Source organism: Oncorhynchus masou, chromosome 29 (genome assembly GCF_036934945.1).
Source record: "Oncorhynchus masou masou isolate Uvic2021 chromosome 29, UVic_Omas_1.1, whole genome shotgun sequence".
NCBI classification, from domain to species: domain Eukaryota; kingdom Metazoa; phylum Chordata; class Actinopteri; order Salmoniformes; family Salmonidae; genus Oncorhynchus; species Oncorhynchus masou.
In genome coordinates this window covers 14320508-14348007 of record NC_088240.1, presented here as the reverse complement: position 1 = coordinate 14348007, position 27500 = coordinate 14320508, and the positions used below count along the sequence as shown (strand labels likewise).

At 45.9% G+C, this 27500-nt stretch overlaps 1 protein-coding gene across 1 annotated transcript in view; it reads left to right on the top strand.

Moving 5' to 3' along the window:
• LOC135519050 (interleukin-1 receptor accessory protein-like 1) overlaps positions 1-27500 on the top strand; it is a 41130-nt gene that overhangs the window by 2062 nt on the left and 11568 nt on the right. Inside the window, exons 2-3 of the mRNA XM_064944095.1 lie at positions 20695-20840; positions 24629-24775. Coding sequence (XP_064800167.1) covers positions 20695-20840; positions 24629-24775 — 293 coding nt within the window. The remainder of the gene's footprint in view (positions 1-20694; positions 20841-24628; positions 24776-27500) is intronic.

Sequence of the window (27500 nt, the reverse complement as noted above, 5' to 3'; positions counted from 1 at the left end):
TAAACTTTCTCTGAACACGACACTGGAGCTATTCTCTGAACACGACACTGGAGCTATTCTCTGAACACGACACTGGAGCTATTCTCTGAACACGACACTCGAGCTATTCTCTGAACACGACACTGGAGCTATTCTCTAAACTGTCTCTGAACACAACACTGGAGCTATTTTCTAAACTGTCTCTGAACACGACACTGGAGCTATTCTCTAAACACGACACTGGAGCTATTCTCTGAACACGACACTGGAGCTATTCTCTAAACTGTCTCTGAAAACGACACTGGAGCTATTCTCTAAACTGTCTCTGAACACGACCATGGAGCTATTTTCTAAACTGTCTCTGAACACGTCACTGTAACTATTCTCTAAACTGTCTCTGAACACGACACTGGAGCCATTCTCTGAACTGTCTCTGAACACGTCACTGGAGCTATTCTCTGAACACGACACTGGAGCTATTCTCTGAACACGACACTGGAGCTATTCTCTGAACACGACACTGGAGCTATTCTCTGAACACGACACTGGAGCTATTCTCTGAACACGACACTGGAGCTATTTTCTAAACTGTCTCTGAACACGACACTGGAGCTATTCTCTAAACTGTCTCTGAACACGACACTGGAGCTATTCTCTAAACTGTCTGAACATGACACTGGAGCTATTCTCTAAACTGTCTCTGAACACGACACTGGAGCTATTCTCTGAACACGACACTGGAGCTATTCTCTGAACACGACACTGGAGCTATTCTCTGAACACGACACTGGAGCTATTCTCTAAACTGTCTCTGAACACGACACTGGAGCTATTCTCTAAACTGTCTCTGAACACGACACTGGAGCTATTCTCTAAACTGTCTCTGAACACGACACTGGAGCTATTCTCTGAACACGACACTGCAGCTATTCTCTAAACTGTCTCTGAACACGTCACTGGAGCTATTCTCTAAACTGTCTCTGAACACGACACTGGAGCTATTCTCTGAACACGACACTGGAGCTATTCTCTAAACACAACACTGGAGCTATTCTCTGAACTGTCTCTGAACACGACACTGCAGCTATTCTCTAAACTGTCTCTGAACACGTCACTGGAGCGATTCTCTAAACTGTCTCTGAACACGACACTGGAGCTATTCTCTAAACACGACACTGGAGCTATTCTCTAAACTGTCTCTGAACACGTCACTGGAGCTATTCTCTAAACTGTCTCTGAACACGACACTGGAGCAATTCTCTGAACTGTCTCTGAACATGTCACTGGAGCTATTCTCTGAACTGTCTCTGAACACGACACTGCAGCTATTCTCTAAACTGTCTCTGAACACGTCACTGGAGCTATTCTCTAAACTGTCTCTGAACACGACACTGGAGCTATTCTCTGAACACGACACTGGAGCTATTCTCTAAACAAAACACTGGAGCTATTCTCTAAACTGTCTCTGAACACGACACTGGAGCTGTTCTCTAAACTGTCTCTGAACACGTCACTGGAGCTATTCTCTAAACACGACACTGGAGCTATTCTCTGAACTGTCTCTGAACACGTCACTGGAGCTATTCTCTAAACATGACACTGGAGCTATTCTCTAAACTGTCTCTGAACACGTCACTGTAGCTATTCTCTAAACTGTCTCTGAACACGACACTGGAGCTATTCTCTGAACATGACACTGGAGCTATTCTCTGAACACGACACTGGAGCTATTCTCTGAACACGACACTGGAGCTATTCTCTGAACATGACACTGGAGCTATTCTCTGAACACGACACTGGAGCTATTCTCTAAACTGTCTCTGAACACGACACTGGAGCTATTCTCTGAACACGACACTGGAGCTATTCTCTGAACACGACACTGGAGCTATTCTCTGAACACGACACTGGAGCTATTCTCTGAACACGACACTGGAGCTATTCTCTAAACTGTCTCTGAACACGACACTGGAGCTATTCTCTGAACACGACACTGGAGCTATTCTCTGAACACGACACTGGAGCTATTCTCTGAACACGACACTGGAGCTATTCTCTGAACACGACACTGCAGCTATTCTCTAAACTGTCTCTGAACACGTCACTGGAGCTATTCTCTAAACTGTCTCTGAACACGACACTGGAGCTATTCTCTAAACACAACACTGGGGCTATTCTCTGAACTGTCTCTGAACACGACACTGCAGCTATTCTCTAAACTGTCTCTGAACACGTCACTGGAGCGATTCTCTAAACTGTCTCTGAACACGACACTGGAGCTATTCTCTAAACACGACACTGGAGCTATTCTCTAAACTGTCTCTGAACACGTCACTGGAGCTATTCTCTAAACTGTCTCTGAACACGACACTGGAGCAATTCTCTGAACTGTCTCTGAACATGTCACTGGAGCTATTCTCTGAACTGTCTCTGAACACGACACTGCAGCTATTCTCTAAACTGTCTCTGAACACGTCACTGGAGCTATTCTCTAAACTGTCTCTGAACACGACACTGGAGCTATTCTCTGAACACGACACTGGAGCTATTCTCTAAACACAACACTGGAGCTATTCTCTAAACTGTCTCTGAACACGACACTGGAGCTGTTCTCTAAACTGTCTCTGAACACGTCACTGGAGCTATTCTCTAAACACGACACTGGAGCTATTCTCTAAACTGTCTCTGAACACGTCACTGGAGCTATTCTCTAAACACGACACTGGAGCTATTCTCTAAACTGTCTCTGAACACGTCACTGTAGCTATTCTCTAAACTGTCTCTGAACACGACACTGGAGCTATTCTCTGAACATGACACTGGAGCTATTCTCTGAACACGACACTGGAGCTATTCTCTGAACACGACACTGGAGCTATTCTCTGAACATGACACTGGAGCTATTCTCTGAACACGACACTGGAGCTATTCTCTAAACTGTCTCTGAACACGACACTGGAGCTATTCTCTGAACACGACACTGGAGCTATTCTCTGAACACGACACTGGAGCTATTCTCTGAACACGACACTGGAGCTATTCTCTGAACACGACACTGGAGCTATTCTCTGAACACGACACTGGAGCTATTCTCTAAACTGTCTCTGAACACGACACTGGAGCTATTCTCTAAACTGTCTCTGAACACGACACTGTAGCTATTCTCTAAACTGTCTCTGAACACGACACTGGAGCAATTCTCTGAACTGTCTCTCAACACGTCACTGGAGCTATTCTCTGAACACGACACTGGAGCTATTCTCTGAACATGACACTGGAGCTATTCTCTGAACACGACACTGGAGCTATTCTCTGAACACGACACTGGAGCTATTCTCTGAACACGACACCGGAGCTATTTTCTAAACTGTCTCTGAACACGACACTGGAGCTATTCTCTAAACTGTCTCTGAACACGACACTGGAGCTATTCTCTAAACTGTCTCTGAACACGACACTGCAGCTATTCTCTAAACTGTCTCTGAACACGTCACTGGAGCAATTCTCTAAACTGTCTCTGAACACGACACTGGAGCTATTCTCGGAACACGACACTGGAGCTATTCTCTGAACACAACACTGGAGCTATTCTCTAAACATGACACTGGAGCTGTTCTATGAACTGTCTCTGGACACGACACTGGAGCTATTCTCTAAACTGTCTCTGGACACGACACTGGAGCTATTCTCTAATCTGTCTCTGAACACGTCACTGGAGCTATTCTCTAAACTGTCTCTGGACACGACACTGGAGCTATTCTCTAAACACGATACTGGAGCTGTTCTATAAACTGTATCTGGACACTACACTGGAGCTATTCTCTAAACTGTCTCTGGACACGACACTGGAGCAATTCTCTGAACTGTCTCTGAACACGTCACTGGAGCTATTCTCTGAACACGACACTGGAGCTATTCTCTGAACACGACACTGGAGCTATTCTCTGAACACGACACTGGAGCTATTCTCTGAACACGACACTGGAGCTATTCTCTGAACACGACACTGGAGCTATTCTCTGAACATGACACTGAAGCTATTCTCTGAACATGACACTGGAGCTATTCTCTAAACTGTCTCTGAACACGACACTGGAGCTATTCTCTAAACATGACACTGGAGCTATTCTCTGAACACGACACTGGAGCTATTCTCTGAACACGACACTGGAGCTATTCCCTGAACACGACACTGGAGCTATTCTCTGAACACGGTACTGGAGCTATTCTCTGAACACGACACTGGAGCTATTCTCTAAACTGTCTCTGAACACGACACTGGAGCAATTCTCTAAACTGTCTCTGAACACGACACTGGAGCTATTCTCTAAACTGTCTCTGAACACGTCACTGTAGCTATTCTCTAAACTGTCTCTGAACACGACACTGGAGCAATTCTCTGAACTGTCTCTGAACACGTCACTGGAGCTATTCTCTGAACACGACACTGGAGCTATTCTCTGAACACAACACTGGAGCTATTCTCTGAACACGACACTGGAGCTATTCTCTGAACACGACACTGGAGCTATTCTCTGAACACGACACTGGAGCTATTTTCTAAACTGTCTCTGAACACGACACTGGAGCTATTCTCTAAACTGTCTCTGAACACGACACTGGAGCTATTCTCTAAACTGTCTGAACACGACACTGGAGCTATTCTCTAAACTGTCTCTGAACACGACACTTGAGCTATTCTCTGAACACGACACTGGAGCTATTCTCTGAACACGACACTGGAGCTATTCTCGGAACACGACACTGGAGCTATTCTCTAAACTGTCTCTGAACACGACACTGGAGCTATTCTCTAAACTGTCTCTGAACACGACACTGGAGCTATTCTCTAAACTGTCTCTGAACACGACACTGGAGCTATTCTCTAAACACGACACTGGAGCTATTCTCTGAACACGACACTGGAGCTATTCTCTGAAGACGACACTGCAGCTATTCTCTAAACTGTCTCTGAACACGTTACTGGAGCTATTCTCTAAACTGTCTCTGAACACGACACTGGAGCTATTCTCTGAACACGACACTGGAGCTATTCTCTAAACACAACACTGGAGCTATTCTCTGAACTGTCTCTGAACACGACACTGCAGCTATTCTCTAAACTGTCTCTGAACACGTCACTGGAGCTATTCTCTAAACTGTCTCTGAACACGACACTGGAGCTATTCTCTAAACACGACACTGGAGCTATTCTCTGAACACGACACTGGAGCTATTCTCTAAACTGTCTCTGAAAACGACACTGGAGCTATTCTCTAAACTGTCTCTGAACACGACCATGGAGCTATTTTCTAAACTGTCTCTGAACACGTCACTGTAACTATTCTCTAAACTGTCTCTGAACACGACACTGGAGCCATTCTCTGAACTGTCTCTGAACACGTCACTGGAGCTATTCTCTGAACACGACACTGGAGCTATTCTCTGAACACGACACTGGAGCTATTCTCTGAACACGACACTGGAGCTATTCTCTGAACACGACACTGGAGCTATTCTCTGAACACGACACTGGAGCTATTTTCTAAACTGTCTCTGAACACGACACTGGAGCTATTCTCTAAACTGTCTCTGAACACGACACTGGAGCTATTCTCTAAACTGTCTGAACATGACACTGGAGCTATTCTCTAAACTGTCTCTGAACACGACACTGGAGCTATTCTCTGAACACGACACTGGAGCTATTCTCTGAACACGACACTGGAGCTATTCTCTGAACACGACACTGGAGCTATTCTCTGAACACGACACTGGAGCTATTCTCTAAACTGTCTCTGAACACGACACTGGAGCTATTCTCTAAACTGTCTCTGAACACGACACTGGAGCTATTCTCTAAACTGTCTCTGAACACGACACTGGAGCTATTCTCTGAACACGACACTGCAGCTATTCTCTAAACTGTCTCTGAACACGTCACTGGAGCTATTCTCTAAACTGTCTCTGAACACGACACTGGAGCTATTCTCTGAACACGACACTGGAGCTATTCTCTAAACACAACACTGGAGCTATTCTCTGAACTGTCTCTGAACACGACACTGCAGCTATTCTCTAAACTGTCTCTGAACACGTCACTGGAGCGATTCTCTAAACTGTCTCTGAACACGACACTGGAGCTATTCTCTAAACACGACACTGGAGCTATTCTCTAAACTGTCTCTGAACACGTCACTGGAGCTATTCTCTAAACTGTCTCTGAACACGACACTGGAGCAATTCTCTGAACTGTCTCTGAACATGTCACTGGAGCTATTCTCTGAACTGTCTCTGAACACGACACTGCAGCTATTCTCTAAACTGTCTCTGAACACGTCACTGGAGCTATTCTCTAAACTGTCTCTGAACACGACACTGGAGCTATTCTCTGAACACGACACTGGAGCTATTCTCTAAACACAACACTGGAGCTTTTCTCTAAACTGTCTCTGAACACGACACTGGAGCTGTTCTCTAAACTGTCTCTGAACACGTCACTGGAGCTATTCTCTAAACACGACACTGGAGCTATTCTCTGAACTGTCTCTGAACACGTCACTGGAGCTATTCTCTAAACATGACACTGGAGCTATTCTCTAAACTGTCTCTGAACACGTCACTGTAGCTATTCTCTAAACTGTCTCTGAACACGACACTGGAGCTATTCTCTGAACATGACACTGGAGCTATTCTCTGAACACGACACTGGAGCTATTCTCTGAACACGACACTGGAGCTATTCTCTGAACACGACACTGGAGCTATTCTCTGAACACGACACTGGAGCTATTCTCTAAACTGTCTCTGAACACGACACTGGAGCTATTCTCTGAACACGACACTGGAGCTATTCTCTGAACACGACACTGGAGCTATTCTCTGAACACGACACTGGAGCTATTCTCTGAACACGACACTGCAGCTATTCTCTAAACTGTCTCTGAACACGTCACTGGAGCTATTCTCTAAACTGTCTCTGAACACGACACTGGAGCTATTCTCTAAACACAACACTGGGGCTATTCTCTGAACTGTCTCTGAACACGACACTGCAGCTATTCTCTAAACTGTCTCTGAACACGTCACTGGAGCGATTCTCTAAACTGTCTCTGAACACGACACTGGAGCTATTCTCTAAACACGACACTGGAGCTATTCTCTAAACTGTCTCTGAACACGTCACTGGAACTATTCTCTAAACTGTCTCTGAACACGACACTGGAGCAATTCTCTGAACTGTCTCTGAACATGTCACTGGAGCTATTCTCTGAACTGTCTCTGAACACGACACTGCAGCTATTCTCTAAACTGTCTCTGAACACGTCACTGGAGCTATTCTCTAAACTGTCTCTGAACACGACACTGGAGCTATTCTCTGAACACGACACTGGAGCTATTCTCTAAACACAACACTGGAGCTATTCTCTAAACTGTCTCTGAACACGACACTGGAGCTGTTCTCTAAACTGTCTCTGAACACGTCACTGGAGCTATTCTCTAAACACGACACTGGAGCTATTCTCTAAACTGTCTCTGAACACGTCACTGGAGCTATTCTCTAAACACGACACTGGAGCTATTCTCTAAACTGTCTCTGAACACGTCACTGTAGCTATTCTCTAAACTGTCTCTGAACACGACACTGGAGCTATTCTCTGAACATGACACTGGAGCTATTCTCTGAACACGACACTGGAGCTATTCTCTGAACACGACACTGGAGCTATTCTCTGAACATGACACTGGAGCTATTCTCTGAACACGACACTGGAGCTATTCTCTAAACTGTCTCTGAACACGACACTGGAGCTATTCTCTGAACACGACACTGGAGCTATTCTCTGAACACGACACTGGAGCTATTCTCTGAACACGACACTGGAGCTATTCTCTGAACACGACACTGGAGCTATTCTCTGAACACGACACTGGAGCTATTCTCTAAACTGTCTCTGAACACGACACTGGAGCTATTCTCTAAACTGTCTCTGAACACGACACTGGAGCTATTCTCTAAACTGTCTCTGAACACGACACTGGAGCTATTCTCTAAACTGTCTCTGAACACGTCACTGTAGCTATTCTCTAAACTGTCTCTGAACACGACACTGGAGCAATTCTCTGAACTGTCTCTCAACACGTCACTGGAGCTATTCTCTGAACACGACACTGGAGCTATTCTCTGAACATGACACTGGAGCTATTCTCTGAACACGACACTGGAGCTATTCTCTGAACACGACACTGGAGCTATTCTCTGAACACGACACCGGAGCTATTTTCTAAACTGTCTCTGAACACGACACTGGAGCTATTCTCTAAACTGTCTCTGAACACGACACTGGAGCTATTCTCTAAACTGTCTCTGAACACGACACTGCAGCTATTCTCTAAACTGTCTCTGAACACGTCACTGGAGCAATTCTCTAAACTGTCTCTGAACACGACACTGGAGCTATTCTCGGAACACGACACTGGAGCTATTCTCTGAACACAACACTGGAGCTATTCTCTAAACATGACACTGGAGCTGTTCTATGAACTGTCTCTGGACACGACACTGGAGCTATTCTCTAAACTGTCTCTGGACACGACACTGGAGCTATTCTCTAATCTGTCTCTGAACACGTCACTGGAGCTATTCTCTAAACTGTCTCTGGACACGACACTGGAGCTATTCTCTAAACACGATACTGGAGCTGTTCTATAAACTGTATCTGGACACTACACTGGAGCTATTCTCTAAACTGTCTCTGGACACGACACTGGAGCAATTCTCTGAACTGTCTCTGAACACGTCACTGGAGCTATTCTCTGAACACGACACTGGAGCTATTCTCTGAACACGACACTGGAGCTATTCTCTGAACACGACACTGGAGCTATTCTCTGAACACGACACTGGAGCTATTCTCTGAACACGACACTGGAGCTATTCTCTGAACATGACACTGAAGCTATTCTCTGAACATGACACTGGAGCTATTCTCTAAACTGTCTCTGAACACGACACTGGAGCTATTCTCTAAACATGACACTGGAGCTATTCTCTGAACACGACACTGGAGCTATTCTCTGAACACGACACTGGAGCTATTCCCTGAACACGACACTGGAGCTATTCTCTGAACACGGTACTGGAGCTATGCTCTGAACACGACACTGGAGCTATTCTCTAAACTGTCTCTGAACACGACACTGGAGCAATTCTCTAAACTGTCTCTGAACACGACACTGGAGCTATTCTCTAAACTGTCTCTGAACACGTCACTGTAGCTATTCTCTAAACTGTCTCTGAACACGACACTGGAGCAATTCTCTGAACTGTCTCTGAACACGTCACTGGAGCTATTCTCTGAACACGACACTGGAGCTATTCTCTGAACACAACACTGGAGCTATTCTCTGAACACGACACTGGAGCTATTCTCTGAACACGACACTGGAGCTATTCTCTGAACACGACACTGGAGCTATTTTCTAAACTGTCTCTGAACACGACACTGGAGCTATTCTCTAAACTGTCTCTGAACACGACACTGGAGCTATTCTCTAAACTGTCTGAACACGACACTGGAGCTATTCTCTAAACTGTCTCTGAACACGACACTTGAGCTATTCTCTGAACACGACACTGGAGCTATTCTCTGAACACGACACTGGAGCTATTCTCGGAACACGACACTGGAGCTATTCTCTAAACTGTCTCTGAACACGACACTGGAGCTATTCTCTAAACTGTCTCTGAACACGACACTGGAGCTATTCTCTAAACTGTCTCTGAACACGACACTGGAGCTATTCTCTAAACACGACACTGGAGCTATTCTCTGAACACGACACTGGAGCTATTCTCTGAAGACGACACTGCAGCTATTCTCTAAACTGTCTCTGAACACGTTACTGGAGCTATTCTCTAAACTGTCTCTGAACACGACACTGGAGCTATTCTCTGAACACGACACTGGAGCTATTCTCTAAACACAACACTGGAGCTATTCTCTGAACTGTCTCTGAACACGACACTGCAGCTATTCTCTAAACTGTCTCTGAACACGACACTGGAGCTATTCTCTAAACTGTCTCTGAACACGTCACTGTAGCTATTCTCTAAACTGTCTCTGAACACGACACTGGAGCAATTCTCTGAACTGTCTCTGAACACGTCACTGGAGCTATTCTCTGAACTGTCTCTGAACACGACACTGCAGCTATTCTCTAAACTGTCTCTGAACACGTCACTGGAGCTATTCTCTAAACACAACACTGGAGCTATTCTCTAAACTGTCTCTGAACACGACACTGGAGCTGTTCTCTAAACTGTCTCTGAACACGTCACTGGAGCTATTCTCTAAACACGACACTGGAGCTATTCTCTAAACTGTCTCTGAACACGTCACTGGAGCTATTCTCTAAACATGACACTGGAGTTATTCTCTAAACTGTCTCTGAACACGTCACTGTAGCTATTCTCTAAACTGTCTCTGAACACGACACTGGAGCTATTCTCTAAACTGTCTCTGAACACGACACTGGAGCTATTCTCTGAACACGACACTGGAGCTATTCTCTGAACACGACACTGGAGCTATTCTCTGAACACGACACTGGAGCTATTCTCTAAACTGTCTCTGAACACGACACTGGAGCTATTCTCTAAACTGTCTCTGAACACGACACTGGAGCTATTCTCTAAACTGTCTCTGAACACGACACTGGAGCTATTCTCTAAACTGTCTCTGAACACGTCACTGTAGCTATTCTCTAAACTGTCTCTGAACACGACACTGGAGCAATTCTCTGAACTGTCTCTGAACACGTCACTGGAGCTATTCTCTGAACACGACACTGGAGCTATTCTCTGAACACGACACTGGAGCTATTCTCTGAACACGACACTGGAGCTATTCTCTGAACACGACACTGGAGCTATTCTCTGAACACGACACTGGAGCTATTCTCTAAACTGTCTCTGAACACGACACTGCAGCTATTCTCTAAACTGTCTCTGAACACGTCACTGGAGCTATTCTCTAAACTGTCTCTGAACACGACACTGGAGCTGTTCTCTAAACTGTCTCTGAACACGTCACTGGAGCTATTCTCTAAACACGACATTGGAGCTATTCTCTAAACTGTCTCTGAACACGACACTGGAGCTATTCTCTGAACACGACACTGGAGCTATTCTCTGAACACGACACTGGAGCTGTTCTCTGAACACGACACTGGAGCTATTCTCTAAACTGTCTCTGAACACGACACTGCAGCTGTTCTCTAAACTGTCTCTGAACACGTCACTGGAGCTATTCTCTAAACACGACACTGGAGCTATTCTCTAAACTGTCTCTGAACACGACACTGGAGCTATTCTCTGAACACGACACTGGAGCTATTCTCTAAACACAACACTGGAGCTATTCTCTAAACTGTCTCTGAACACGACACTCGAGCTGTTCTCTAAACTGTCTCTGAACACGTCACTGGAGCTATTCTCTAAACACGACACTGGAGCTATTCTCTAAACACGACACTGGAGCTATTCTCTAAACTGTCTCTGGACACGACACTGGAGCTATTCTCTAAACTGTCTCTAAAAACGACACTGGAGCTGTTCTCTAAACTGTCTCTGAACACGTCACTGGAGCTATTCTCTAAACTGTCTCTGAACACGTCACTGGAGCTATTCTCTAAACTGTCATATCTAGCTGCTAATTTTTCCCTTTGCAAGCCCACGCAGGCAGGAATGCAAGAATGCAGGCAGACAGGCAGGCAGGCAAGAATGCAGACAGGCAGGTAAGCAGGCAGGCAGGTATGCAGGCAGGCAGGCAGGAATGCAGACAGGCAGGAATGCAGACAGGCAGGCAGGTAAACCCAGTCTGTTCTGTTGCTCCTACTATTACTATCACACCTCTTTAGCACACCAGTCTATCTGGTGTCTGTATGTATGTAACATAGACAATAACCCGTGAACCACAATACAAAACAGGCTACCTAAATATGTTTCCCAATCAGAGACAACGACAAACACCTGCCACTGATTGAGAACCATATCAGGCCAAAACACATAGAAACAGACTAACTAGACATGCAACATAGAATGCCCACTCATATCACACCCTGACCAAACAAAACATAGAAACAAACAACGCAAATAATGGTCAGAGTGTAACACTACCACCACTACCCTCTACCTCACTACCCACTACCCCACTACTGTCACTACCCTCTCCCTCACTACCCTCTCCCTCACTACCCTCTCCCTCACTACCGTCACTACCCTCTCCCTCACTACACTCTCCCTCACTACCGTCACTACCCTCTCCCTCAATACCCTTTCCCTCACTACCGTCACTACCCTCTCCCTCAATACCCTTTCCCTCACTACCACCATTACCCTCTACCTCATTACCCACTACCTCACTACTGTCACTACCCTCTCCCTCACTACCGTCACTAGCCTCTCCCTCACTACCCTCTCCCTCACTACCGTCACTACCCTCTCCATCACTACCGACACTACCCTCTACCTCACTACTGTTACTACCTCTCCCTCACTACCGTCACTACCCTCTACTTCACTACCATCACTATCCTTTCCCTCACTATCGTCACTACGCTCTACCTCCCCACCGACACTACCCTCTCCCTCAATACCCTTTCCCTCACTACCACTATTACCCTCTACCTCATTAGCCACTACCTCACTACTGTCTCTACCCTCTCCCTCACTACCGTCACTAGCCTCTCCCTCACTACCGACACTACCCTTTTCCTCACTAGCCTCATCCTCACTATCGTCACTACCCTCTAACTCACTACCCTCTCCCTCATTACCTCACTACCCTCTCCCTCACTACCGTCACTACCCTCTACCTCACTACCCACTACCTCACTACCGTCACTACCTCTACCACACTACCGTCACTACCCTCTCCCTCACTACCGTCACTACCCTCTACTTCACTACCATCACTATCCATTCCCTCACTATCGTCACTACCCTCTACCTCACAACCGACACTACCCTTTTCCTCACTACCCTCATCCTCACTATCGTCACTACCCTCTAACTCACTACCCTCTCCCTCACTATCGTCACTACCCTCAACCTCACTACCGTCACTACCCTCTACCTCACTACCCTCTCCCTCACTATTGTAACTACCCTCTACCTCACTATCGACACTACCCTCTACCTCACTACCCTCTCCTTCACTTTCGTCACTACCCTATACCTCACTACCCTCTCCCTCACTATCATCACTACCCTCTACCTCACTACCGTCACTACCCTCTACCTTACTACCGTCACTACCCTCTACCTCACTACCGTCACTACCCTCTACCCCACTACCGTCACTACCCACTCCCTCACTACCCTCTACCTCACTACCGTCACTATCCATTCCCTCACTATCGTCACTACCCTCTCCCTCACTACCGACACTACCCTCTTCCTCACTATCGTCACTACCCTCTTCCTTACTACCCTCTAACTCACTACCGACACTACCCTCTTCCTCACTACCCTCTCCCTCACTATCATTACTACCCTCGACCTCACTGCCGTCACTACCCTCTCCCTTACTACCGTCACTACCCTCATCCTCACTATCGTCACTACCCTCTACCTCACTACCGTCACTACCCTCTACCTTACTACCGTCACTACCCTCTACCTCACTACCGTCACTACCCTCTACCCCACTACCGTCACTACCCTCTCCCTCACTACCCTCTACCTCACTACCGTCACTATCCATTCCCTCACTATCGTCACTACCCTCTCCCTCACTACCGACACTACCCTCTTCCTCACTATCGTCACTACCCTCTTCCTTACTACCCTCTAACTCACTACCGACACTACCCTCTTCCTCACTACCCTCTCCCTCACTATCATTACTACCCTCGACCTCACTGCCGTCACTACCCTCTCCCTTACTACCGTCACTACCCTCTCCCTCACTATCGTCACTACCCTCTACCTCACTACCGACACTACCCTCTACCTCACCACCCTTTCCCTCACTATCGTCACTACTCTCTACCTCACTACCGTCACTACCCTCTCCCTCACTGAACGTAGAGGAATGCAGATGGACTAGGGGAGGGAGGGAGGGCTTGTGTTTTGGTTTTGTGGGTAGAATCAGGTACAGAGCTCAGTTTTAAGGTTAGCAATCTTCCTCTCCCTCTCTCTCCCCCCTTTCTTTCTCCGTCCGTCTCTCTCTCTCTAGGATTCTCTCTCTCCTCAACTGAAGGGCTATATCTCTTTAATAATGCAGCCAGATATTTCATTCTGTGGATCAATAATGTATTTGATCATGTATTCTTTATTGTCCATGCAGCCTTTACCCCAGGCCTGCTCTGATCCTCTCACAGCCCAGACTTTACTCCCCTGATCACTCCACACACCCTTAATGGGATGGACACACTCATTACTATCAAACAGAAAGGAAGTAGCCAAGGGATGGGTAGGACGAGAGGGGGGATGAGAAGATGTACACAAAGTAGAAGATGGAGAGGTTTAAAAGTTAGAAGGGGTTAGGATTTGGTGAAAAGTTAAACAAGAGAGCAGGATGGAGAGAGAGAGAGGGAGAAAGAGAGAGAGAGAGAGAGAGAGAGAGAGAGAGAGAGAGAGACACATTTCCCTCAAATTACACAGACCCACAAAGAATTTGAAAACAAATCCAATTTTGATAAACTCCCATATCTATAGGGTGACATACCACAGTGTTTAATCACAGCAGCAAGATTTGTGACCTGTTTCCACAAGAAAAGGGCAACCAGTTAAGAACAAACACCATTGTAAATACAAAAAAAATATTTATGTTTATATTTATTTTCCCTTTCGTACTTGAGCTATTTGCACATCATTACAACACTGCATATAGACATAATAACATATGAAATGTCTTTATTGTTTTGAGACTTTTGTAATGTTTACTGTTAATTTTTAATTCTTTATTTAACTTTTGATTATTATTTATTTCACTTGCTTTGGCAATGTAAACAAACATTTCCCATGCCAATAAAGCTCTTAAAAGAGAGAAGAAAGAGAGAGAGAGAGAGAGAGAGAGACTTCCCAAATGGTTAGCAACTTGTAAACATGACCAAATAAATGTAAAATTATAGCATGTAATTATGTTTCAGCCATGCAGCCAAAGTATCTTCCATTCCACTGCTACAGGGATGTGGATCTGTTACCAAGGTTTCACCTCCCACCCACACTCTCCTGGCCTGTCCATTACTAATGCTACAGGGATGTGGATCTGTTACCAAGGTTTCGCCTCCCACCCACACTCTCCTGGCCTGTCCATTACTAATGCTACAGGGATGTGGATCTGTTACCAAGGTTTCGCCTCCCACCCACACTCTCCTGGCCTGTCCATTACTAATGCATCAGGGATGTGGATCTGTTACCAAGGTTTCGCCTCCCACCCACACTCTCCTGGCCTGTCCATTACTAATGCATCAGGGATGTGGATCTGTTACCAAGGTTTCGCCTCCCACCCACACTCTCCTGGCCTGTCCATTACTAATGCATCAGGGATGTGGATCTGTTACCAAGGTTTCGCCTCCCACCTACACTCTCCTGGCCTGTCCATTACTAATGCATCAGGGATGTGGATCTGTTACCAAGGTTTCGCCTCCCACCCACACTCTCCTGGCCTGTCCATTACTAATGCATCAGGGATGTGGATCTGTTACCAAGGTTTCTCCTCCCACCCACACTCTCCTGGCCTGTCCATTACTAATGCATCAGGGATGTGGATCTGTTACCAAGGTTTCGCCTCCCACCCACACTCTCCTGGCCTGTCCATTACTAATGCATCAGGGATGTGGATCTGTTACCAAGGTTTCGCCTCCCACCCACACACTCCTGGCCTGTCCATTACTAATGCATCAGGGATGTGGATCTGTTACCAAGGTTTCGCCTCCCACCCACACTCTCCAGGCCTGTCCATTACTAATGCATCAGGGATGTGGATCTGTTACCAAGGTTTCGCCTCCCACCCACACACTCCTGGCCTGTCCATTACTAATGCATCAGGGATGTGGATCTGTTACCAAGGTTTCGCCTCCCACCCACACTCTCCAGGCCTGTCCATTACTAATGCATCAGGGATGTGGATCTGTTACCAAGGTTTCGCCTCCCACCCACACTCTCCTGGCCTGTCCATTACTAATGCATCAGGGATGTGGATCTGTTACCAAGGTTTCGCCTCCCACCCACACTCTCCAGGCCTGTCCATTACTAATGCATCAGCAACCTCAGCCCATAGAACCCAGGAAACCCACCAGGGTTATATTTAAACAACCCAACCTATTGATTCTGACTAGTTCCATTTCTATTAAAACGCAGGTCCATAAATTCTCATTTGCATCGCAGATGGCAACAGGGCTATTGTTGTTTTCATAGCATGCATGGTTGGGTATTAGCAGGGGGGCTGTGTGTGCGTGTGTATGTGTGAGAATAAAAAAATTGCCAAACCAATCTGCCTCAGAATTATCGATGTGGTATTGACCTTGTTTACTTCTGTTCATACCGGGTTCTCAGGTGGGCTTCGGATGAAATAAAGGTAATTAATACATTTTTAGTTGATTAGTTAAATGAGCAGAATCCACATTCACTGGCTTTACTAATGAGGAAGTGAGGAGCTGTTGGAAGAATATTGCATTTTGTTCAGGAGGAGATTTTACTCCAGCTAGCCTGAACCAGATATGTTTGTGCTGTCTTGCCAGCTCCTGTGATCATTGTCACACACAAGACAGAGAGTCTAGACTAGAACCCCAACAGAGTCCTAATTAAAATCTCTTGTTGATGTTTGCCTCATCCAGGGTTTAACATACAATCAGCCACAGCAAGTCCAGTCCCATTACATCCCCATCTAACTTCCATTCACATTCCCTTGGCCTGTTTGGTCTGGGTAGAAGTTGCCCATTGAGCACAGATCTAGGATCAGCTTACCCTCTCCAGATGCTGTTTTATTATCTCCCTCTCCCTATCTCCCTATCTCGTTCTCCCCAGTGCTCACTTGTAGTACATAGGCTACGCATTAATGCACATACAGACACAGTTTCACACACGCACACACACACACACACACACACACACACACACACACACACACACACACACACACACACACACACACACACACACGCACACACTCTCTCTTTCTCTCTTTCTCTCTTTCTCTCACATGCAAATACACTCTCAAACACTCTTTCACTCTCTCTCCCTCTTTCCCTCGTGTGTGCCTCTGTGCTGAGGGTGCTTTAAAAGTAGGCTAAGTAGATGTATGTGAAGAACGAGGGAGCATCATGTCTCCCTTCTCTCCTCCGCCAGCCTACAACAACTCAGCAGGGGACACTCGTTTACTTTATGGAATATTACTTTCTATCCTTCCGCTCAGTTTCCATGGCAGCTGCTATAAAAACATTATCTTCCCAATATCATTATTTGTTTTTTTCCTCCCAGGAAGAAACATATGGCATGAGATTAGTTTCTTTATTCTGTAAATGTGTCTACCACGATCCGTGTGTATATTCAACATAACTAACAATCCGTGCATATATTCAGCATATGAACTGTGATTATCTTAAAATATTTAGTAAATAAAACCATAATCTGTAAATATCTTAAAATATTTCACAAATTAAACCATAAATCACAAATAAATCTATGATCTGAAAATAGATTCAATATAGCTCACAAATAAAACTGCAATTTTAACAAATGTTCAGAAATCCCTAACATTTACAACTGTGGAATATGCATTTGCGCATTCAAAAAGTGCTTGTGGATGTATATTCTGTGCTTACAGAATTTCTAGAACTGTTTTTCGCCTGTTGATGTACAATCCACAAATGTGGCTTCAGTTGAGAGTCGGCTATCTCCATTCATTGGGATCATCTTTGTGTGATGACATCAGAGTGATGACATCATGGCTGTGTCCTTCCTGGTAGAATGCTTTTTAGCTAGAAGTAATGTAACGTGTGTGCCTGGTGGCAGGAAGCAGGTGCAGAAGTTGAGTATAATAATGAATAAATGCAGATGAACAAAACATGAGAAGTGTACAGAACGTGAGAGAAAACAATACTATCTAGTGACTGATGTCTACTGAGGGATAAATAAAGGGGTATAATCAAGGAAATAATGATGTCCAGGTGTGCGTTATGATGGGAAGCAGGTGAGCGTAATCATGGTTACCAGGACCGGTGGTTGGTAGACCGGTGACATCGAGCGGTATGACAAGAAGAATATTTTAATTAATGACTTTCATACGAATGTTAAATTTGACCTTTGGGGCATGCAACCCCGAGTGTGTGCTTTCGCCCACTTGCCAAGCTAGCTAACGTAAGGCGATCTTGTCACCTGAATTTATTTTGTTTTTAATCAGATAACGTAAACGCGTACATCGCCTTGGTCCGTACAATTGCCCTTATTTTAGCACCCCAAAAATGTCATACTTCCAGATCAACTAATGTCAATACCATTGTAAAGCACAATTTCTCCCCTTTCCAACAGAATCAATTACATGACCTAAACACTGCCCGTTTCTGGATAATTCAAGCAGGCAATGAGCCCTGTCGGGTCTTTTTAAAAATGGAGGGTGGGGAGCGAAACTAATGCGTGATAGTGAGAAGGAGAGATGTCATGTGGGAAATTGCTTTTTTTCAATTGATCTGTCCAACTTATCACCTTATTGCCTCTAAAATGTAAATAAAACACTATAAAGAGTTTATATAATGTGTCATTACATACCTATTTGTGTCGAATTTTAATCTGTTTTTTAGGGCAATGTTAGTGATCTTAGAAGTAAACAGTGGCTTTGAGAATGATGATCGCATGCAATGATGACGCAAAAAATGACTAGGTATCCCCCCTCACCCCCATCACTGTCCATTTCTTGTTTTTAAAGGATGAGAGAAGTGCTACACCTGGTGGAGAAAGATTGTAAGACAGAAATAGTTGTTTTATGCATGCTGTATGTCACGACACGTCACGATGTAACGGAGGGTCTGTTTAAAAAAAAAACTTTTCTCCAATTCTATAGAGACATTACCATGTCGGTCAACGCCTGAATAGAAACCTAGTTCACACCCCCGATTTTGAAGTCAACACAGTCGCTACAGTCCCATTAGTTTTCTTTGTAGCCTTGTTTCAATGTTGCGGTTGCGCACATTTGTACAGAATGGGGTGAGTTTACGTTAATGTTTCAATTTCTGACCACCACACCAGTTGAGAGAGTGACGTGTCCTGTCAAATAATCAATTTCCCTGAAAGAATTGATTGAAACATTTCTCATTAGCTTACTAGCCAGATCACCAATTAAGGGTTTTAAAACTGAGCGGTTCTTCATAATTGACACATTTCTGAATTAACAATTACCTAGTAAGTTTAACTTTGGTTGTTAGTCTAAACAGCTGATGAGATCGCCTGCTAGCTATTGGTAGATTCCAATGCTAGCTAGTTAGCTAGCATGGCTAGTGGGCTGATGTCGAAAGCACACACTTGGTTGCATTCCCCAAAGGTCGAATTTAACATTCATATGAAAGTAATTTGTTGAACATCATAACATGAATTGTTGAATAAATACACATTTCATGAAGTTATTCATTCTTCTTCTAGCTAGCAAGCGTTCTCCCAAGGACACAGACGCAATGTCGTCACTGTGTGTCACATGACACAGATTATCCCAGTGAATGGAGACAGCAGACTCTCATCTAAAGTCACATTTGTGGATTGTAATACATCAACATGCAGAAAAAGTATAGAAATTCTGTAAACACAGATCCACAATGTCTTTTTTAATGCTCATTCCACAGTTGTAAATGTTAGGTATTTCAAAACATTTCCTCACATCCTTCTACATTTGTTCAAATGGTAGTTTTATTTGTGAGCTATGTTGAATACATTTACAGGTCATAGATACATTTTTTGACTTATGGTGAATAACATAGCATTCCTGTACTTCCAGTGCTTCACAGTAAATCTACTCCTGTACAGTAACAAATTAATTTTATGTTTTATCACCCAGCCTGTGGTTACAGCACATTGCAAACTCAATACTTTCTGTAGGCTCTGCAGTTCTCATCTCATTCAAGACACAGCAAACCGAGTCAATCACCCAACCAATGTTTTTCCATGTCAGCGCTGGGATTGGAAAAGGCAACTCTCTGGTTACTGGCTGGTCTCTCTAACCTCGAGACTGACTGTCTCTCTAACCTCGAGACTGACTGTCTCTCTAACCTTGAGACTGGCTGGTCTCTCTAACCTCGAGACTGGCTGGTCTCTCTAACCTCGAGACTGACTGTCTCTCTAACCTCGAGACTGACTGGTCTCTCTAACCTCGAGACTGACTGTCTCTCTAACCTCAAGGCTGACTGTCTCTCTAATCTTGAGACTGACTGTCTCTCTAACCTCGAGACTGACTGTCTCTGTAACCTCGAGACTGTCTGGTCTCTCTAACCTTGAGACTGACTGTCTCTCTAACCTCGAGACTGACTGTCTCTCTAACCTCGAGACTTATGAAGTGAGGAGACATGGACATCCTAGTTAGTAGGAAACATGAATGATTTTGTCTGGCACAGTATTTATCGACTCTGTCACGTTGCACCCTCCTACGGAGAGGGACATGTGACTACTCCCACAGGGACTACCATCCACTCCATTAATGATTGTTTTCTCTTGTCTTGCAGGGTGGTCCGGGAGCACCTGGGGGAACAGGAAGTGGCCATCTCCTTGATGATCCACTCGGTGGAAGAGGGGGACCTGGGGAACTACTCCTGCTATGTGGAGAATGGCAACGGGAGACGGCAGGCCACCATCCAACTCTCCAGAAGGGGTAAGGGTTCTTTCAAATCAAATTGTATTTGTCACATGCGCCGAATACAACAGTGAAAAGCTTACTGACAAGCCCTTAACCAACCATGCAGTTTTAAGAATATATATTTTTGGAAATATAACAAATAATTAAAGAGAAACAATAAAATAACAGTAGCGAGGCTATATACAGGTGATTCCAATAGAGTCAATGTGCGTGGACACTGGTTAGTCGAGGTAATTGAGATGATATGTACATGTAGGTAGAGGTAAAGTGACTATGCTTGGATGATAAACAGAGTAGCAGCAATGTAAAAATGGGGGGTGGGGACAATGCACCCATAGCACACAACCATACCCCACAATACACTCTCCTGAAGGGATAAGGGCTCTCTCTCACAACCATACCCCACAATACACTCTCCTGAAGGGATAAGGGCTCTCTCTCACAACCATACCCCACAATACACTCTCCTGAAGGGATAAGGGCTCCCTCTCACAACCATACCCCACAATACACTCTCCTGAAGGGATAAGGGCTCTCTCTCACAACCATACCCCACAATACACTCTCCTGAAGGGATAAGGGCTCTCTCTCACAACCATACCCCACAATACACTCTCCTGAAGGGATAAGGGCTCTCTCTCACAACCATACCCCACAATACACTCTCCTGAAGGGATAAGGGCTCTCTCTCACAACCATACCCCACAATACACTCTCCTGAAGGGATAAGGGCTCTCTCTCACAACCATACCCCACAATACACTCTCCTGAAGGGATAAGGGCTCTCTCTCACAACCATACCCCACAATACACTCTCCTAAAGGGGTATGGGCTCTCTCTCACAACCATACCCCACAATACACTCTCCTGAAGGGATAAGGGCTCTCTCTCACAACCATACCCCACAATACACTCTCCTGAAGGGATAAGGGCTCTCTCTCACAACCATACCCCACAATACACTCTCCTGAAGGGATAAGGGCTCTCTCTCACAACCATACCCCACAATACACTCTCCTGAAGGGATAAGGGCTCTCTCTCACAACCATACCCCACAATACACTCTCCTGAAGGGATAAGGGTTCCCTCTCACAACCATACCCCACAATACACTCTCCTGAAGGGATAAGGGCTCTCTCTCACAACCATACCCCACAATACACTCTCCTGAAGGGATAAGGGCTCCCTCTCACAACCATACCCCACAAAACACTCTCCTGAAGGGATAAGGGCTCCCTCTCACAACCATACCCCACAATACACTCTCCTGAAGGGATAAGGGCTCTCTCTCACAACCATACCCCACAATACACTCTCCTGAAGGGATAAGGGCTCCCTCTCACAACCATACCCCACAATACACTCTCCTGAAGGGATAAGGGCTCTCTCTCACAACCATACCCCACAATACACTCTCCTGAAGGGATAAGGGCTCTCTCTCACAACCATACCCCACAATACACTCTCCTGAAGGGATAAGGGCTCTCTCTCACAACCATACCCCACAATACACTCTCCTGAAGTTTGTGTTTGCCCCCATAGCGATGTGTGTTTGCGCTCCATTTCATTCAACTCTCTCTGTTGTTTTTCTTACATTCGTCTGTTATTTTTCGTTCTCTGGCATGACTTGTGCTAGACTGTCTTTATGTGGTGGTTGTCACTTTAGCCAATAGAGCAGATGTGATGGTTATTTAAGCAGCCAATGGCTCCTCTTCTTTTCCCAACAAACGAATGTTTGGTTATTGTCATGTTTTCTTCCCAGGAGGCAGAATTGATGCTGGAGGGAGGGAGGGAGGAGGGAGGGAGGGAGAGAGGGAGGGAGGGAGGGAGGGAGGGAGGGAGAGGGAGGGAGGGAGGGAGGGAGGGAGGGAGGGAGGGAGGGAGGGAGGGAGGGAGGGAGGGAGGGAGGGAGGGGGAGAGGGAGGGAGGGAGGGAGGGGGGGGGGAGGGAGGGAGGGAGGGGGAGGGAGAGAGGGAGGGAGGGAGAGGGAGGGAGGAGGGAGGGAGGGAGGGAGGGAGGGAGGGGGGAGGGAGGGAGGGAGGGAGGGAGGGAGGGAGGGGGGAGGGAGGGAGGGAGGGGAGGGGGAGGGAGGGAGGGAGGGAGGGAGAGGGGGGAGGGAGGGAGGGAGAGAGGGGGGGGGAGGGAGGGAGGGAGGAGGGGAGGGAGGGAGGGAGGGGGAGGGAGGGAGGGAGGGAGGGAGGGAGGGAGGGAGGGAGGGAGGGAGGGAGGGAGGGAGGGAGGGAGGGGGGGAGGGGGAGGGAGGGAGAGAGGGAGGGAGAGAGGGAGGGAGGGAGAGAGGGAGGGAGGGGAGGGAGGGAGGGAGAGAGGGGGAGGGAGAGAGGGAGGGAGAGAGGGGGAGGGAGGGAGGGAGGGGAGGGAGGGAGGGAGGGAGGGAGGGAGGGAGGGAGGGAGGGAGGGAGGGAGGGAGGGAGGGAGGGAGAGAGGGGGGGAGGGAGGGGAGGGAGGGAGGGAGAGGGGGAGGGAGGGGAGGGAGGGAGGGAGGGAGGGAGGGAGGGGGGAGGGAGGGAGGGAGGGGAGGGAGGGAGGGAGGGGGAGGGAGGGAGGGAGGGAGGGAGGAGGGAGGGGAGGGAGGGAGGGGGGAGGGAGGGAGGGAGAGGGGGAGGGAGAGAGGGAGGGAGGGAGGGAGGGAGGGAGGGAGGGGGGAGGGAGGGAGGGAGGGAGGGAGGGAGGGAGGGAGGGAGGGAGGGAGGGAGGGAGGGAGGGAGGGAGGGAGGGAGGGAGGGAGGGAGGGAGGGAGGGAGGGAGGGAGGGAGGGAGGGAGGGAAGGCTCTGTCTGAGGGAGGGAGGAAAGAAAGAAAGAGAGTGAAAGAGAGATGAGGAGAACGAGTGTCAAGGAAATGGATAGAAGTTGGTATAAGGATGAAGTTTATACACTTTGTCATGGCTCACCTAGACAATGAATCCAAATTTAGATCATCACATTCTCCCTCTTTTCCTCAAATCAACATAATCCCCCTATCTCTTCTATGTTGATGTGCTGTACGGCTCAGAGTAGGATAGAACAGGGTAGACATGAGTAGGGTATAACAGAGCAGAACAGGGTAGGATAGAACAGAACAGGGTAGACATGAGTAGGGTATAACAGAGCAGAGTAGGATAGAACAGAACAGGGTAGACATGAGTAGGGTATAACAGAGCAGAGTAGGATAGAACAGAGCAGGGTAGAACAGGATAGACATGAGTAGGGTATAACAGAGCAGAGTAGGATAGAACAGAACAGGGTAGACATGAGTAGGGTATAACAGAGCAGAGTAGGATAGAACAGAGCAGGGTAGAACAGGATAGACATGAGTAGGGTATAACAGAGCAGAGTAGGATAGAACAGAACAGGGTAGACATGAGTAGGGTATAACAGAACAGAGTAGGATAGAACAGAACAGGGTAGACATGAGTAGGGTATAACAGAGCAGAGTAGGATAGAACAAAGCAGGGTAGAACAGGATAGACATGAGTAGGGTATAACAGAGCAGAGTAGGATAGAACAGAGCAGGGTAGAACAGGATAGACATGAGTAGGGTATAACAGTGCAGAGTAGGATAGAACAGAGCATAGACACCAGGGATGACTCTATTACTCTGCAGTCTGTCTTCTTATTGCAGCACATGCAAACAGCTGTGTACTACCATGCACAGATACGTACATCAAATAATGATGGTGTTGGGAAATATTATTGACTGACTCAGTAGTTTTAGTGACATGGTCTTTCTTTCGCTCCCTTTCTCTCCCCTCTTTGCTTTCTTTCTCCCCTTCTCTTCCTCTCTCTGTCTCTCTCTCTCTCTCAGCAGAGCTGATGTACACGGTAGAGTTGGCAGGTGGTTTGGGCGCCATTCTGCTGCTGCTGCTCTTCCTCATCTCTCTGTATAAGTGCTATAAGATTGAGCTCATGCTCTTCTACAGGAGACACTTCGGCAGCGACGACCTGGATGGAGGTAAGGGCTCAGCCAATAGGTGGCTGTTGTCTGTTTGTTTCTCTCTATCGCTCTCAATTTCTCCTTTTTTCTCTCTCTTTATCTCTCTATAGCTGTAACGGCGTTCTTCGTTTGTCGAAAGAAAGTCGGACCGAAATGCAGCGTGTTGGTTACTCATGTTCTTTAATGGAACAAATGACGATACACGAAATAACTTATAAATACAAAAAACAACAAAACGGAACGTGAAACCTATTACAGCCTATCTGGTGAACACTACACAGAGACAGGAACAATCACCCACGAAATACAAAGTGAAACCCAGGCTACCTAAATACGGTTCCCAATCAGAGACAACGAGAATCACCTGACTCTGATTGAGAACCGCCTCAGGCAGCCAAACCTATGCAACACACACCCCTAATCAGCCACAATCCCAATAACTAAAAAACCCCACTAAGAAATACAACTAACATAAACCCATGTCACACCCTGGCCTGACCAACTAATTAACTAAAACACAAAATACTAAGACCAAGGCGTGACAATAGCTCTCAATTTCTCTCTCCTTTTCTCTTTCTTTCTCTCTCTCACTCTCTCAATCTCTCTTTCTCTCATTTTCTCTCTTTCTTTCAATTCAAGGGGCTTTATTGGCATGGGAAACATATGTCCCCGACACGACCCTAACATTGCCAAAACAAGTGAAGTAGATAATATATAAAACTGAATTTAACAATAAAAACGAACTGTAAAAATTACACTCACAGACGTTCCAAAACAATAAAAGCATTATAAATGTCATATGTGTGTGTATATACAGTGTTTTAACGATGAACAAATTGTTGTAACGATGTACAAAAGAGAAAATAAATAAGCATAAATATGGGTTGTATTTACAATGGTGTTTGTTCTTCACTGGTTGACCTTTTCTTGTGGCAACAGGTCACACATCTTGCTGCTGTGATGACACACCGGTATTTCACCCAGTAGATATGGGAGTTTATCAAAATTGGGTTTGTTTTCAAATTCTTTGTGGATCTGTAATCTGAGGGAAATATGTGTCTCTAATATGGTCATATATTGGGCGAGAGGTTAGGAAGTGCAGCTCAGTTGTGCAGCTAACCCTATAATTTAAATGGATTTTTATTTGGATTTCATGTAATGGACATATACAAAATAGTCCAAATTGGTGAAGTGAAATGAAAAGGTAACTTGTTTAATTAAAATAATACTAAAAATGGAAAAGTGGTTCGTGCATATGTATTCACCCCCTTTGCTATGAAGCCCCTAAATAAGATCTGGTGCACCAATTACCTTCAGAAGTCACATAATTAGTTAGATTGCAGGCAGGTGAACTTTATTTAAGTGTCACATGATCTCAGTGTATATACACCTGTTCTAAAAGGCCCCAGAGCCTGCAATACCATTAAGCAAGTGGATCCACCAAGCAAGAAGCACTATGAAGACCAAGGAGCTCTCCAAACATGTCAGGGACAAAGTTGCGGAGACGTACAGATCATGGTTGGGTTATAAAAATATATCAAACTTTGACCATCCCACGGAGCACCATTAAATACATTTTTAAAAATTAAGAATATGGCACCACAACAAACCTGCCAAGAGAGGGCCGTCCACCAAAACTCACGGACCAGGCAAGGAGGGCATTAAACAGAGAGGCAACAAAGAGACCGAAGATAACCCTGGAGGGGCTGCAAAGCTCCACAGCGGAGGTTGGGGTATCTGTCCATAGGACCACTTTAAGCCGTACACTCCACAGAGCTGGGCTTTACAGAAGAGTAGCCAGAAAAAAAATAAGCAAATGTGTTTGGTGTTCGCCAAAAGGCATGTGGGAGACTCCTTATACATATGGAAGAAGGTACTCTGGTCAGATGAGACTAAAATTGAGCTTTTTGGCCATCAAGGAAAACGCTATGTCTGGTGCAAACCCAACACCTCATCACCCTGAGAATACCATCCCCACAGTGAAGCATGGTTGTGGCAGCATCATGCTGCAGGGATGTTTTTCATCGGCAGGGACTGGGAAACTGGTCAGAATTGAAGGAATGATGGATGGTGCTAAATACAGGGAAATCCTTGAGTGGAAACCTATTTCAGTCTTCCAGAGATTTGAGACTGGGACACAGGTTCACCTTCCAGCAGGACCACGACTCTAAGCATACTGCTAAAGCAACACTCTTGGTAGACATGTTGTGTAAATCAAATGATTACAAACCTCCCAAAAATCAATTTTAGTTCCAGGTTGTAAGGCAACAAAATGGGAAAAATGCCAAGGGGGTGAATAATTTTCCAAGCCACTGTCAAAGCTTTCCTTAAGTTTGGGTCAGTCAGTGTTCAGGTATTCTGTTGCTGTGTACTCTGTTTGGGGCCAAATATAATACTAGTTTGCTCTGTTTTCTTAACTCTTTCCATTGTGTCAAGTAATTATCTTTTTGTTTTCTCATGATTTGGTTGGGTCAAATTGTGTTTCTGTCCTGGGGCTCTGTGTGGTGTGTTTGTGAACAAGTCCCAGGACCAGCTTGCTTAGGGGGCTCTTCTCCAGGTTCATCTCTCTGTAGGTGATGGCTTTGTTATGGAAGGTTTGGGAATCACTTTCTTTTAGTTGGATTTAGAATTTAACAGCTCTTTTCTGGATTTTGATAATTAGCAGGTATCAGCCGAATTCTGCTCTGCATGCGTTATTTGGTGTTCTACGTTGTACACGGACAATTTAGCAGAATTATGCATG